At 31.8% G+C, this 14,649-nt stretch overlaps 1 protein-coding gene across 1 annotated transcript; it reads left to right on the forward strand.

Moving 5' to 3' along the window:
- The first annotated feature begins 3,334 nt into the window (after positions 1-3,334).
- Positions 3,335-11,955, forward strand: LOC134268287 (uncharacterized). Its single transcript, XM_062750522.1, has 4 exons — positions 3,335-3,490; positions 6,543-6,612; positions 6,715-6,942; positions 11,611-11,955. The coding sequence occupies exons 1-4, from the start codon at positions 3,335-3,337 to the stop codon at positions 11,853-11,855; spliced, it is 699 nt and encodes a 232-aa protein (XP_062606506.1). The 3' UTR covers positions 11,856-11,955.
- The last annotated feature ends 2,694 nt before the right edge of the window (positions 11,956-14,649 follow it).

The raw sequence follows: 14,649 nt of genomic DNA on the forward strand, positions 1-14,649 counted from the left end.
TGATATTCTTAACAAGCATGCCAAAGTGAAAACTATATTCTGCCTAAATGGCTAACACAGGAAATATATGGTGTTAGACATTTACGTGCTAAACTCCATCTATGTCAACTTCCCTTAGTTATGCAGCAATATACATCCATCACCTGCATATGGAGTGTACATATATATCTCAGTTGATTCGATACGCAAGAACATGCTCTACGTATGACCAATTTCTAAAACGAGGTCAATTATTGACAAGCAAGTTGATGAAACGAGAATATCAACAGTCTCGTTTGAAGTCATCATTTCGTAAATTCTATGGTCGATACAATGACCTTGTCTGCAAATACAATTTATCATTGAGACAAATGCTGACTGACGTTTTTCATACTTATCGTTAGTCCATTATTAATACACTGAATTGACGAAGGATTTTTCCGTTATTTCTCGATCATATCAAAAGAGCACACGGAGGGTGTGACCGGTCAGCAGGGGATGCTCACTCCTCCATGGCACCAGATCACACTTCTGATGTTTCGGAGGTCCGTGTTTGCTCTGCTCCTATTTTGTCTTGTTTTATGGACTTTGACATTAAATACTGTTCGTTATCTCCATATCCCTCTACAAATGAATTCAGAAAATTACATATTTTGGAGAAAAAGGCACACAATTTATAGATCAAGCCAAATCAAAGTATTACAAAACAGCAATAGCAAATATGTCAGTACGAATATGTGATTCAAAATTATTAAATCAATTGACCGAAACTAAACGAGTGTCCATATGAATGACAAAAAATCTCGAGATGGACGTTAAACAATATGCAATCAATCAATCATACATAAACTAAAATAGGGGGAAAATTTCAATATAAATCAAATATGGTACTCTCATCGCTATGTTCCGAAAATCAGGCATTGACTAATTAAAAATGTTCATAAAAATGTCTCTGAATTTCGTGAGTAATTCGTTTTAACCACGATACTGAGTATTTCTTCAAACTTCATCTTTAAAGTTAATGTTATTATATAGGAAAAATAAGTAAATTTCAAATGAAATTTCAGGAAATGCGAATACCCCCCCCCCCACCCACCCCACCCTTTTGCATTTTCCAATTCAAAATTAATCAACAAACAGAAATAAAAATCATAGGTATCTAGGCTTTTGAGGATATTGCACAAATTTTATACTTAAACCTGTTTTAGGTGCTTTTGTTTCTTTTATTAACTTCCATCATTTTACAATGCATAGTGTATGAAGATTTCCTACCACTCAATTGCAAAAACACCGTAAATCACTTCTAATTTCATAACATGTGAATAAATATTGTTATCTTTGTTTAAATTACTAGTAAAAGAACCCCAATATCTTCAAATATGTAACTTTGAAGTGTATTTAAAGTGGTGATCGGTACATTATAACCCCCCTAAGAATCTAACCGTTGATATCTCTCAAACTCTCTTTGTCAAAATATTTTTGAAATTTTTCAACCTACCGGTATATCGTACACAATAGCAATTACCTGGTACACAACCTTTCACTGAATCCCGAGTGAAGTGAAGATTCATTATACTTCCCGTCCCCGCAAAGTTAATTCAATCACTCTATTTCTGACTTCTTTCTCATAAATATTCATATATTTATATCGATATAACTATATATTTATTTTTTCATATCGACAGTACTATATTGATATGATTAAATGTATCTTGTTTCGATCGATTTCTGAAAATCAATATAATATTCAAGTCGATAAAACGTACCGCAAAAAAATCTATTGAACAAAAGAAAATGCCTTTTATTATGTAACTACATCTAACGCAATTCAAAAATATGTGTAAAATAAGGAGTGGAGTTATTACATTTCATATGTCGCTACAAAGTAAAATAACATAGCAGGTGTACTGCCCTTTACGCTTCCGTAAAAAAGAGCAACCAGATTATATAAAATGTGGCTTATGATGTCCCTTCTCTACCATAATTTAGAAAACTTGGATGACTGACCATATATGAATTGAATAATTTTCATGTACAAAGCACTGCGTGGTATGGCACCAGATGATTTAAGAGACATTTTTGAATTTATTTCTTCTAATAATTATGTTTTACGATCTAAACACAACTATTACCTTCGTCTACAGAAATATCAAACAAATCAATTTAAAATTCTTTTCTTTATTTTGGTGTTCATCTATGGAAAAAAATTACCTCTGTAAATAAGTTGTTCAACAATTGTATATTACACATTTCGTAAAAATGTAATAAATATCATTATTACTTGCCGCAACAAAGCTGTTTGAATACCATGGTGTAAACGTATTAAATTTGGCTGTGTATTCTTTTTAACGGCTTTGGCGGAACGGTGCAACCGCTAAATCATGTACAAAGCTGAAAGTCTTGCACATATAAACATAAATAAGAATATGAAGAAATGCGCTACATCCAGTTTACGCTAACTTAGTCAAACATCAATTTCCGCCAAATATCGTACAAGCTAAATGTAATAAATTTACAGTAATTTCATGTCCTAAAATGTTATATGTAGTTGCAGGCGTATTTTTACATAATATTGTATTATTAATTATTTGTACAATGTTTTTATAATAATTGTATTATTGTTAATTTTAAGAGGACCCCGATGAAGTCTAGTGCAATGCGCTAATAAGTTACCATCTATTAATAAAGTTATTATTATTATTATTATTATTATCATTATACAGTTACTTAAAAGTTACTCTATATTTGAGAAACTAAGTTTCTAAGGGATTTTATATCCTTCGATATGAACAAGTTCAAGTTCTATTCAAGTAGAAAGTTATTCTTGGTCGCACAAGAAGTTCTTATTGCGTTTGGATAAACACCGTTTCGCAAGGGTTTGGTATCAATTCGCATAGTTTAATATAAGGTAAATCAGTTTAAACAGAATATGCCACCATTATCAAGCACTTTTCCTTCTTGACAAAACACTGATCAAAAGAGATAAACCAATAATAACAATAGAAGTTCTATTGTCACATCCATTAGCTAGAAAAATCTTCATATATAATTGAATGACTTGAAAGTAAGAAATGATAAAACTTATCGAAGACATTAATTTAACAGATATGGATGATAAGCTTTCCGATATAAATCATTGGTTTTCTTAATTTAAGGAAAAAAAACGGTTTTCTGAAATTGCACAGAAGACTGCAGATGTATTTTTTTCAGACTCTTCCCACATTCTTTTATCTTAAAATACTTTTGTACTATGAAATCTTACGTCAAGGAGAGTGTTTTTTTGATGAATTTGATTTTCTTTCTTTGTTGTGAGGAAGACGGTGTGATTAAAGTTATCGATATCATAGGTTACAAAATGTGCCTAAAAAGATGTCATGATAACAATCTTTGTCTCAACGTGGAATACAACAAGAAACAACTTCGATGTAAGCTGCTGAAAGATCATGACGATGGTAAAGAGACTTTACTTACCCAGCTAAGGAATGTGACAAAATGTCAAAAAAGACTCCAGGTACTAAAGTTTAGATTTCATATCTTACAATTCAGTTGTGAACAGTTTGAAAACCTATCAAAGCTAGTGTTTCTTAGAAGAAAATATTTATTTGAATAGAGTTATATGTATAACCTACCTGACATTTGTTTAACTGCCTGAAGAGCCCAACATGGCGAAAGCGCTTGCAGTAAATGTTTTTTATTCCTTTGGATTTTTACTTTTAAATATACCAAAACATTATTCCGATTCTTCATTTTGTTTTCGAAATATATATATATATACCCACCTGCGCCCCACCCTACGGTTGAACTCTCGACCTACGGAATCTGTCTCCTAGCAGTACAGGAACAGCGCGTTTTTACCATGTTTGCTCTGCTCCTGTTTTGTGTTGTTTTATGGACTTTTGATCCTGAATACTGTTCGTTATCTCTATTTGTTTTATTCAAGATAAAAAATTCATAAAACAATAAAAAAAAATAGGAAATGAGCAAACTGGACCTCCAAAAGATCAGAGGTGGGATCAGGTGCCATGAAGGAGTGAGCATCCCCTGTCGACCGGTCACACCCGCCGTGTGCTGTAGATGTTTATTTTGATAACATTTTTCATCACTTTTACTTTAAATTCATTGCTGCACTGTTTATGTATGTCATCTTGAAGTCAATAAAGGAATCACTGTCTAGTTTATTTGCCAGGTCATCAACGATAGTTGGAAATGTGGGATAATTTACATAACGGATGATGCCCGATATGCATAAGTTATCCCACTTTTCCAACTGTCTCTGATTCCCTTGCATACTCAACAAACTAGACGTTTACTTTTTTATATTTACATTTCATTGTGGAATAAAATTGTTAATTTAGATTTTTAAATGTTGTCTAAAAGATTTAAATTACACGAAACCTCCCATGTAAATTTCATTGGTCCCCCGTCCACTAATGTCGAACACAAAGACAGCCGCACGAGATTTACATGTATATCAGGCCTTCTAAGCTCATGTACTTTCACTTGGCGAAATTAACATTCCAGTTGATTTATCAAAAAATCAACTCAAAGAGTTATCACCGAGAAAACAAAATGGAATGTTAAAACAATATTTCAATTTCAAAAAACATTTCCACCATACCCAATTATTGATAATGAAATACAGAATTTCAAGGCCTTTGTGCTAATTTCAATCTTTTAAAGTCTACAAAATATATTTTAAAAAGAAAATGAGTAACTTTGAAATCAGAACCTGAAGAATATACGAGGGCTGTTTAATAAATAATGTCCTTGGTGCTCGGAAAGAAGCAAAAGACGCTTTTCAATGATTTAGTCTTAATGATTTTACTCATGATTCTCTTTTAATTCAAAACCGTTCACGGTAGCTCAGTCGGTAGAGAGCTCGCTCCGTGATCCGGAGGTCGTGAGTTCATATCTCGGCTGCGACTGACCTAAGTCGAAAAAAAAATGGGTAGCAACTGTTCCTTCGCCATGCGCCCGGCACTTTGAAGTGAAAGTTGCGGGTCCTTCGGGATGAGACCTTAAAAACCGAGGCCCCGTGTCAACGGCAAGTGTTGGCACGATAAAGATCCCTCACTGCTCAATGGCCCTGAGTGCCGAGTAAAGGTCAAAATTTGAAGCCCTTCACCGGCATACGGTGACGTCTCCATATGAGTGAAAAATTCTCGAGAGAGACATTAAACAATATGCAATCAATCAATCAATCAATCAATCTTTTAATTAAAACACATGTCCGTAACATTTTTTATCCAATTTCTGATTGTTATTAGAAGTAATTTTTGGGTATGACCTTTAGTATACTTGAAAATGGCAGATCCTATGATTTCCTGGACTTGTTTCTTCCTTCTAAAACGTGCGTTTTTTTTCAAGTTTGGAAATTGAAACAAGTCAAATGATGAAAGATCTAGCGAAAATTGTTAATGTGAAAAACTATTAATTTCTGTTTATCCAAAAATTTCCTTTACTTATCAGGGTGTGTGGGTTTCGACGCTGTCATTAAGAAATTTAATGTAGTGGATTCTTGAATCTATTTCCTTCCTCTCATAAATCTTTCGATTTTTTTTTGGCAAAAAATTGCTTTCTAGACTCCTCCTGAAATTAAACTACCTCACCGAATACGAATTTGAACAACAAAACCACTTATATTTAAGAAAATTGCATATAAATCTGTCTTTGTGCTCTTGCAATTCTTTGCTATACTTAAACCTTTGCTGTTTTTGTCAAGCACATCTTATTGTAAATTTTGTTTTGACGGTTTTTAGCAATAGATTCCAGTTTCATTATCTGTTTTAATTTCAAATAAACGTGGATAACTAGACTTACTGATATTTTAAAATAATTATTTAGATGTTCTTACACTCTGTCGTTTTCACTCATTTTTCAAAACATAGGGTGACCTTTGAGTACTAAGCTTTTTTACTGTCAAATGTTTCTTTAAAGCAGTGTAAACTACTCCCAAAATTATGTCTATCAAATTTGTTATGTGTCTCAAAAATTATTTGTTAAAATTTTGCAACAGTACATAAGTTGTTATAATTTTTTTTATAGTAAGGACGCAACCCATTTTTGATGCCGATTATATACTTTTTTATAATTGAAATCCACCTGCTCATTTGTCTATAAAACAGACATTGGTTGCCGTAAATTTTACATTTTTCACTGAATATTTCTTTGGGATTATTAACAAGTTTTAGAGCAGCTTTAATGAAGCTAAATTGATTTCACTCCAGTTTTCTGATTCTTTACCATTCATTTTTAATGCAGTGTCTCGAATAGTCCTTGTTTTCCAGCGTCTCACTATGAAACAATATGATGAAAAGTGGTCACATACACTGTTATAAATTCATTCAAGATTCAATAATGAGAGAAAGTCAAGCATAATGCCATATGATATCTGTATTGTATTTTATACAGTTCAGGACATTATTTACTGAACAGCCCTCGTATAAATTAATTCTTGTTCATAAAATGTAAAGGGGTTATTTTTAAGAAAGTTTTATTTTTAATTACATAATGACAACATTTTTGACAGGACTTTGTTACACATATATAACTGGTCTTTTCAGTTGAGTGTTTGTGAAGAAAACGTTGAACGTGTTCATTTTTCCTCTGGAGAGTATAAATGTATATCAAAAGGTATATGTATTTAAAACTGATGCTTTCTTTGCTTTGTTTTGAACGTTTTCTTTTAAAAATATAAAGTCATGTAATTTTAAATACATTTATCATTTGAAATAGAGCAATATAGAAATGTAGCCCTAGGAAAACCAGCGAATTTATCATCAGTGTGGGATATCTATTCGGAGGCTTTTTACGCTGTCGATGGGCGTGGAGTTGTCCCGGGAGTAGGACACTGGTACTGTGCGCATTCTGATGGAATTGAGCCACATCCCTACCTCAGGATTGATCTACAGAACCTGTTCTATATTGATCATATACTTCTTTTAACACGGGGAGATTATTATGGTATATTTTCTATAGATTTTGGTGATAATAAATAACGTTCTGATTGAATTTTTAGAATACTCATATAAGTTCAAATTACTAAACTTGTAATTTGTTAATAAAATAGAAAATTAAAATTGTCAACATTGAAACTGTGTACAGGCCCCTATAAGACAAGGATTTCCATACATTTCGAAATATTATGATAAACCAAGGTTTTTAAAAAGAAGAATTATTTATGAACAAGAAATACGAGTGTTGTCCGGTAAAATCGTGGACAATTTGTCTAGAGTGAAAACTCATCACTGAGTTCTAAAACATTCACTACTTTTTTAAAGAACATTTTTCATCAATATGCGTACAGATTTCAAATGGACATTTAAGGAATGAATGAAATAGCAACCAAAATTACATGTTTACTGAATATCTTTGGTTGGAACAGTTTACGCTTTATAATCCGCGAAGCGTGTCTTGTTCCAACCACCCAGGTTATACCATTACAATTTAAGTTGCTATTTAATTCATTCCTTAAATTTTAATTTTCAGACATTAAGTATAGAAAACGACCCTTAAAACGTCTTAAATTGTTGATATTTTAAACGTAACGTCAAACGGATTGATACGCTTGTGACGTAAGTCATTGTGAAGTAAGCAATCCAGGTTTTACAATTTAGATTGATTTTTTAAATCCAATTTCATGTTGCGTTTCAAACAAAATAAATTATATATGCATAAATAAACAAATTATGATATTTTTCGTTATGTGTTGTGCTTATTAGCGGCGCACAAATGATAAGTGTCTAAAACAGCGTCATGTTTCCTCCTTGCTTAGAAAAGTTTAATAAGAAAGAAGAAATTGATTCACATACTTGAGTTGCACTTTATTTCTCCATAAACAGTCGAGGGACCAATCTTGCAATTGGGACCTTCTGAAGATTTATTTGAAAGTTGTGGACGGTATTCTCATTATCATTCAAATTAATAGCTAAGCTTTTATCGACAGTCTACAGCAACATCATTTTTCGCCATCACCATGACTGTTTGTCCGTGGGTTTTGTTCTACCTAGGAACTCAGTCAAAAAGATTTCGCTCAGAAACCCCCCCATTTCACTTGTATACTTAAGATCTCATATTTTTCTGTATTCATTCATAGTCTGTTAGAACGTTTTTACTACCACTGAACTAGTCTCTGGTGCGCTGTAACATCATCAAACGTCGCCATTTTTCCCGTGCTGTGATTACCATTCTAATATTTCTAATGCTCGGGACTCTGACAAAAATTAGGCAAATGCCTTGAGATTTTCCAAAAGACGACACAATAGAGAGTGGATTAAAAACAAGATTACGTTTATCCCAATCTCCCAGAAGGCACACAACATTGAATAAACTTTGAATCAACGTTGTTTTTCTATGTTGATTCAACATTGATTTTATGTTAGATTTTGAAAATTTGTATCAACGTCGAAGTCTTAACATTGAATCAACGTTGATAATGAACGTGGATTATCTGTTGAAAAACAGTTGATTCAATATTTATTCAATTATTAATTTTGGAAAGGGGGTGTCATATAGTAATAGTATACTTACTTAAAATTTCAACCGTTTCATTGCACGGTTGCTAAGATGCCTTCGTAATTGTTGAAGGGTAGCGACCCTCTGATAAGACAGATAACTTTCAAAGTCCAAAATAGTAATACTACTCACAGTATTCTTACTCAGTTTTCTGAGACCTTTGAGTAGTCACTTTGATGAGGTCATACATAGAAGGAATAGATTACTTTCTATTTATTTTCCAAATTTCTTTGTAATTGTTTTATTATATTTAACAATAAAACATTTAAATCCAACATCAAATGCCTTATAAATTGTATAAGTTGTATCTTTTTAAGTACCATTTTAAAAATGGTTTAATATTTCAAGTACTTAATACAGTATTTTAAATAGAATGATTTTTTCACATGAAGAAATATTCAGAAAAAATAACTCCTCATCACAGATATATTTTTTTCTTACAACCACATACACCATTGTGATTTTCTGACTTAGGAAACATCGCTCTATGATGTTTTCTAACATGATTTAAATAGATATAATAGTATTATTTTCATATGCACCTCATATATTATATTTAATGTTGTGGTAATAAATCGTTGCTCTTTCTATTCTCTGTGTTCAATTTCTTCATTTCATGATCTGCACATAAAAATCATTTCTGAAAAAATAAGCAGCGCTTTATACTTCAAACTATTTTCCATGTGGTTCTAATGTTATTGTTGTTTATGAAAATCAATATTACAAATTCAAAACTTTCTAAGGTGAAATTTATAGCAGAGGGTTAATTGTGTAACAATAATTTTCACCAAAATACATTTTATAAATTAATCATGTTACAAAACCCGAGCATTTACAAACGTTTTGCATTTTCACATGTGGTCATGAAATATAGTCCAGAACATGAAACCATTCTAAGGTAAGACGCAAACCTTATACGGTACAACTTTTGATGCACCAGCTAGCATTTCGACAAATTATGTCTCTTCAATGATACTAGTACTCAACGTTTCAAAAACATTTCAATTTTTTATTAAATCTTGGTGTTGAGTCCTGAGGGTTGTGTTATGCTGTCTTTTTGAATATTTTCCGGATGTCCTACTGCGTATGCTCTTAATTCGTACTTTGGCAAATTCGTACTGAATTCATATTTATCATTGAATATGTAAAATTCCTATATTTACCATCCTTGTTAGCTATATTAGTTAGTAATGATATACGGTAGTGCGACATTGTCAAGTCCGACCTCGTTATGGTCCGACAGTGTTATAGTCCGACACTATCATAGTCCAAATTATCTATCAGCGAAAAATAGGATTGGCTCGCTCAGCGAAGATCCGGCGTTGAATCAATGTTGGCAATTCAACTCAATTTGAATTCAATGTTGATTCAACATTAAATTTTCAACGTTGAAAAGTCGACGTTGAATCAATATTGTATCTAGATTCATCAACGTTTAAACCCAACTTCAAATAATATTCAACGTTTAAACAACGCTGTGTGCCTGCTGGGCTTATCTATTTAATAGTTTTACGCCGAAATTTTACATGTGAATTCTCTAATGAAATCCTGCAAGCTATCCTAGGACTAAGAAATATCTTAAGTCAAACTTAAGACATATCTTAGCCTTAAGAGGCCATCGAAGCTATCCTATCCTAGGAGACCTTCTAATCTGCGGACATGTCTTAAGTCATATCTCGGATGATTTTAAGAAGCGTCAGTGTTAGGAAAACACTTAAGAAAGACTTTTTGTGTAAATGAATCATATATTTGTTGTAAATCAACGATTTCTTTAATGAACTAAATCAGTTTATAAACCATGTCCAGTGTGAATGTATGTAAATGCCTGTACACATTGAAAAAATATTTATTTAAGCCCTTGAAAATTGATAAAAATATACAATTGTTTTTTACTTGGGCAAAAACGGAGGGCTTGGGAGAAACCTTTGAAAGATTTAAGTACATACAAGTTCTTAAGACACATTTTAAGAAATTTTCATTAGCAGGCCTGCTGGGTTTTTTTGGTCGTGCGCCGTATGACGTACCCTATGCACATTTAAGCATTAAAAATCCTTTTTCTCTCAGAATCAAGATACACTTAAATAATGATAAATAAACGTTTTCGATTTTTCAATAATTTCAACTTAGTGCTTCTATTATTTTTCGAAAAAATAAACCCTGTGTAAGATTCTACCGGACAACCCTCGTAAATGTCAAAGTATTTGTTTTTGTTTTTAATTTTCCTTATTACGGCTTGCGTATGTAGTTTTCACAGTTTGAATGATAATGCATGTCGTCTAATCGACTGTCCGGTTTACATTAATTGGTGAAAAAGTTTAACTGTAATATAACATTTATTTTTGGTAATATTTTAAACAATGTTAATAAGAAAGAGTATTATATCCCATATATCCTGATGAGAAATATTTACCGGAAAAGTAGAGAAATTTTTTTAGCATTCCTTTATGTTTTATTATTGCTTAATTTTTCTCCCATCACTGAGATAATTCATTCAATTCAAAAAGTTAGAATTAATATTATTATCAAATTTTGGCAAAAAATTGGGGGAAAGCAGCCACGTAGCGTCGTTTTGGAAAGTGGGGGGGGGAGGCTGCCAGAGAAAAAAATTTCACTTACCTGAAAAAGTTGACAAGCAAAAAAAAAAAAAAAAAAGGAAAAGTTGCCCAAATTCGAAAATCCTATTTCCGGGGAAGGGGGGGAGGGGGGTATTAGCTAACTTTTTAAAATACCAACTTCTTTCAGTACCAATTTATTTGACCTACAATACTAAATTTTCCTTATATCATAAAAAGTTGGGGCAAGCAGCCTTTCAATGAACATTTCCTATAGTATAAGTAATGCTGGAAAAAAGTGGGGGGAGTCCCCCCCCCCTTTCTGGAAAGTAAATCGACCTGACAATTTCCAGATTTGTCAATTTCTTAATAGTAAATATTAAACGTTTATTTTTCGGGGGATACTAGTAAAGTGCTCATGAAAGATTTCTAGAAAAATAAAATTCAAGGGTATTTTTATTTTTGCTTTATTTGCCCATCTTTTCTTCAATTGTTCATAGGCTATATAGAACAGTAATAATGATGTAAAAATACAACATACAAATTAATATTTTGTTTGTTTTAGCGGAATATTTGCATGACGTGGAAGTCCGTGTGGGTCACATGACTACATGGGAGAACATGGACACCTGTGGTATGTTTAACAAGACAGCAGAACTTGGTCAGACGTATAAGATCAAGTGTACCTCCTGCCTTGTCGGCAAATTTGTAACAGTAAGGATTCTCGGGGATAAGATGATGCATGGTGACGGTGGAAATCAACTTAGTTTATGTGAGGTTACAGTTTGGGGAAAAAGATATTATAATTAAAATAAAACGATATCCTGTGAATCACTTTGATTGCATTTTTTTTAGTGATAACATAAAGTTTGTTGTACAACAATAAGACGGGGTTTGGCGTTTATTTGCATTTACCTACGGTGAATGTAAATTTTAGAAATGTCTTTCTTTAAGTATATAGAGGGTATGAATTACCAACCAAGATTCAGCTACAGAGCACATTTTAATGCCAAGATCATATCAAATCCAATTCTAAACAGTTTATAGAATGAAATTAATTTCTATATGCTCTAATTTCTTTTCTTTCTATTTTTTTTTAATTTTTGAAAGATTAAATTTATCTTTTTGCTAAATACACTTAAATAAATATTTAAGAGTTCGAAAGCGCCAATTTAATTGAGTTTTTATTCTGAAATTTAATTTTTTTTACCCCCCCCCCCTATCTTTGATAACAATTATAATTTTTTGTTCTTTCTGTCCGCTTTGTTCGAATAGCAGTAGATGAAGAAAGTAATCGATTTAAAAGAAAACTTCTGTACAAAGGAAAGACAAAATTAAAGTGATAGGATTAGGTGCCCTTAAGTGGAATAAACATTCCACTTTGAGCTCTATGTATCGAATTGCATCTACATGTAGTTTACATATGCTGCATCTTTTGGTGCTTACTATGTCACAGTGTTTCTTTGAAAGATTTGTATATTGCTTATATTTTCATTAATAAGATTACCTTTTTTGTATTTTGCAGCACAATTGCGACTTGCATGATCACGAGTCCATATCATAACTTAAAGCTTTCAATTATTTGTAGAGTGTATATTTTTGTGAAATATATTTATTACTTTACAGGGCGTTGTTTGCTCTGCTTATAATTTTTATTGTTCAAGTGAACGTTATTTCTGAGGTTTATTTTAGTTCAGTATACATATATTTCACTAACTATGTGTTAAAACTTCATTGTTGGTAAATTTACTTTTAATTTCCATATATTTATTTATAATATTGACTTGTAACATACTCTGACTCTTGTATATCTCAATGCCCAAATCTAGAGAATATCATCTGCAGAAATTGCCTGAGTGATACATAATCAAGTATTTTCATCTACTTTAATAATGAAATTTTAGTATCTTTCGTGAAAAGTATTCAACCGCATATATCAAGGCTTCTTTCAAAGAACAAACTAAATTATGCATAACATATGCGAAATTCATTTCCATTCTTATTGATTTTCACTGATGAAACACATCTTATATGAAAAATTAATAACTTATATGTAAAACTGGAAGAATAATATGTCCCAAAGAGTCATTGGAACCATTAATATCCGGCTAATAAGTAAGTTTTACCTTAATTAATCGAACTTTGATTTATTAAACAAGATCGATAGTAGACGAAACATTTTATCTTTTTTTTAAGTTACTTTTTTTCTGGAGCGTGAATGCCTCTACACTTGTTGTGTAATAACTTGTTTATAGTCTAATATTTATTGTCTTAACAGCACATAATTTAAGGCACCTTCTTTAAATTGATTATATTGTTCTAAGTGTTTCGACTTTAAACTTAAATTGATACCAAGATATCGTTCAAAGCAAGATTTTTAATCGACATAGTATTGTCAATATGAAAATTAAATATACAGTTAAATCAATATAAAAAAAATATTTCTGAGAGAGTGAGAAGATATTGTTATTGAATTGCTAGTAATTTTTTCGTGGCAATTCTAATGAATCTTCACTTTACTCCGGATTTGAAAAGCTTTTGCACACTATCGTGTACGATTATCAGCTTATAAAAATAAAAAAAAATTGAAAAAGCGAAATGGAGAGACATCTACAGTTAGATCATAAGCACAATCATAGAAGGCTATTGCTTATCACAACTTTTGAAGGGAGTATATGCAAGAGTATCTTTATACCCCTCATCTAGCTTTTAAAAACAATTCTGAGTATAGTAGAAATCCGTTAAGATATTCCCAAAATAAAGAAGAATAATTGAAGTTGAATAATTTCATGTTTAACTTTTTTTCTTGTGAATTTTTTTACTTGGCTGACCCCACACTTTCACCATTTTAACTCTTTCACTAAGCATACACAGATTGCCTGAAATGAAACACAACTATTTTACATTTATTTTAAGTAATAAGAACTTAGATCTGATGCATTGATGGTTAATTTTGAGCGTCCATGTGGTTGATCCTGTGTAAACCATAGAATGGTAAAACATCAAAAATTTACAGAGTACATAGCAAGAGTCACTCCCATAATAATGTTACCTTCTATTTTCATTCCATCAACACGAAGGACTAGTACTATGTGAATTTTTAACTCAAACATTGAAAAAATGGGAAAGGGGGAGGGGTCAACTGTTCTTGAATAATTTAGTTGCAGCAATATTTATTATGCATACTTTGCTAGCACATAATTCTTATTTCAATGAGAGTTTGTTGATTTTTATTTAAAAATATGGAAAAATATTACATTATTACTAGATTTGCATATACAATTAATTTCATACTAATTAGGACAGTCTAACTGATATACTTCCTTCTACCCCCTTCTCCTTTAACCCCCTCTTATCCCCTTCTTTCTCTATAACCATACAACAAATATATGATACTTTACTCAGGATAACCGTGCCTTCGTGTATGTGCCGTCAATTCATTAGAATTTCCACGCCCACGAAGTTGGATATAGAAAATATTTTGCAAACGTTTCTCATGTACATGTGTACATGTTGGATATCTATATCAATTTAACTATTATGCATACAATATTATTATGTGTGTCGGGCTAACTACTTAGATACCTTTAACTTTCATGCTTAA

Source organism: Saccostrea cucullata, unplaced genomic scaffold (genome assembly GCF_032062105.1).
Source record: "Saccostrea cucullata isolate Sc308-1 unplaced genomic scaffold, CSIRO_AGI_Scuc_v1 ctg612, whole genome shotgun sequence".
Taxonomy (NCBI): domain Eukaryota; kingdom Metazoa; phylum Mollusca; class Bivalvia; order Ostreida; family Ostreidae; genus Saccostrea; species Saccostrea cuccullata.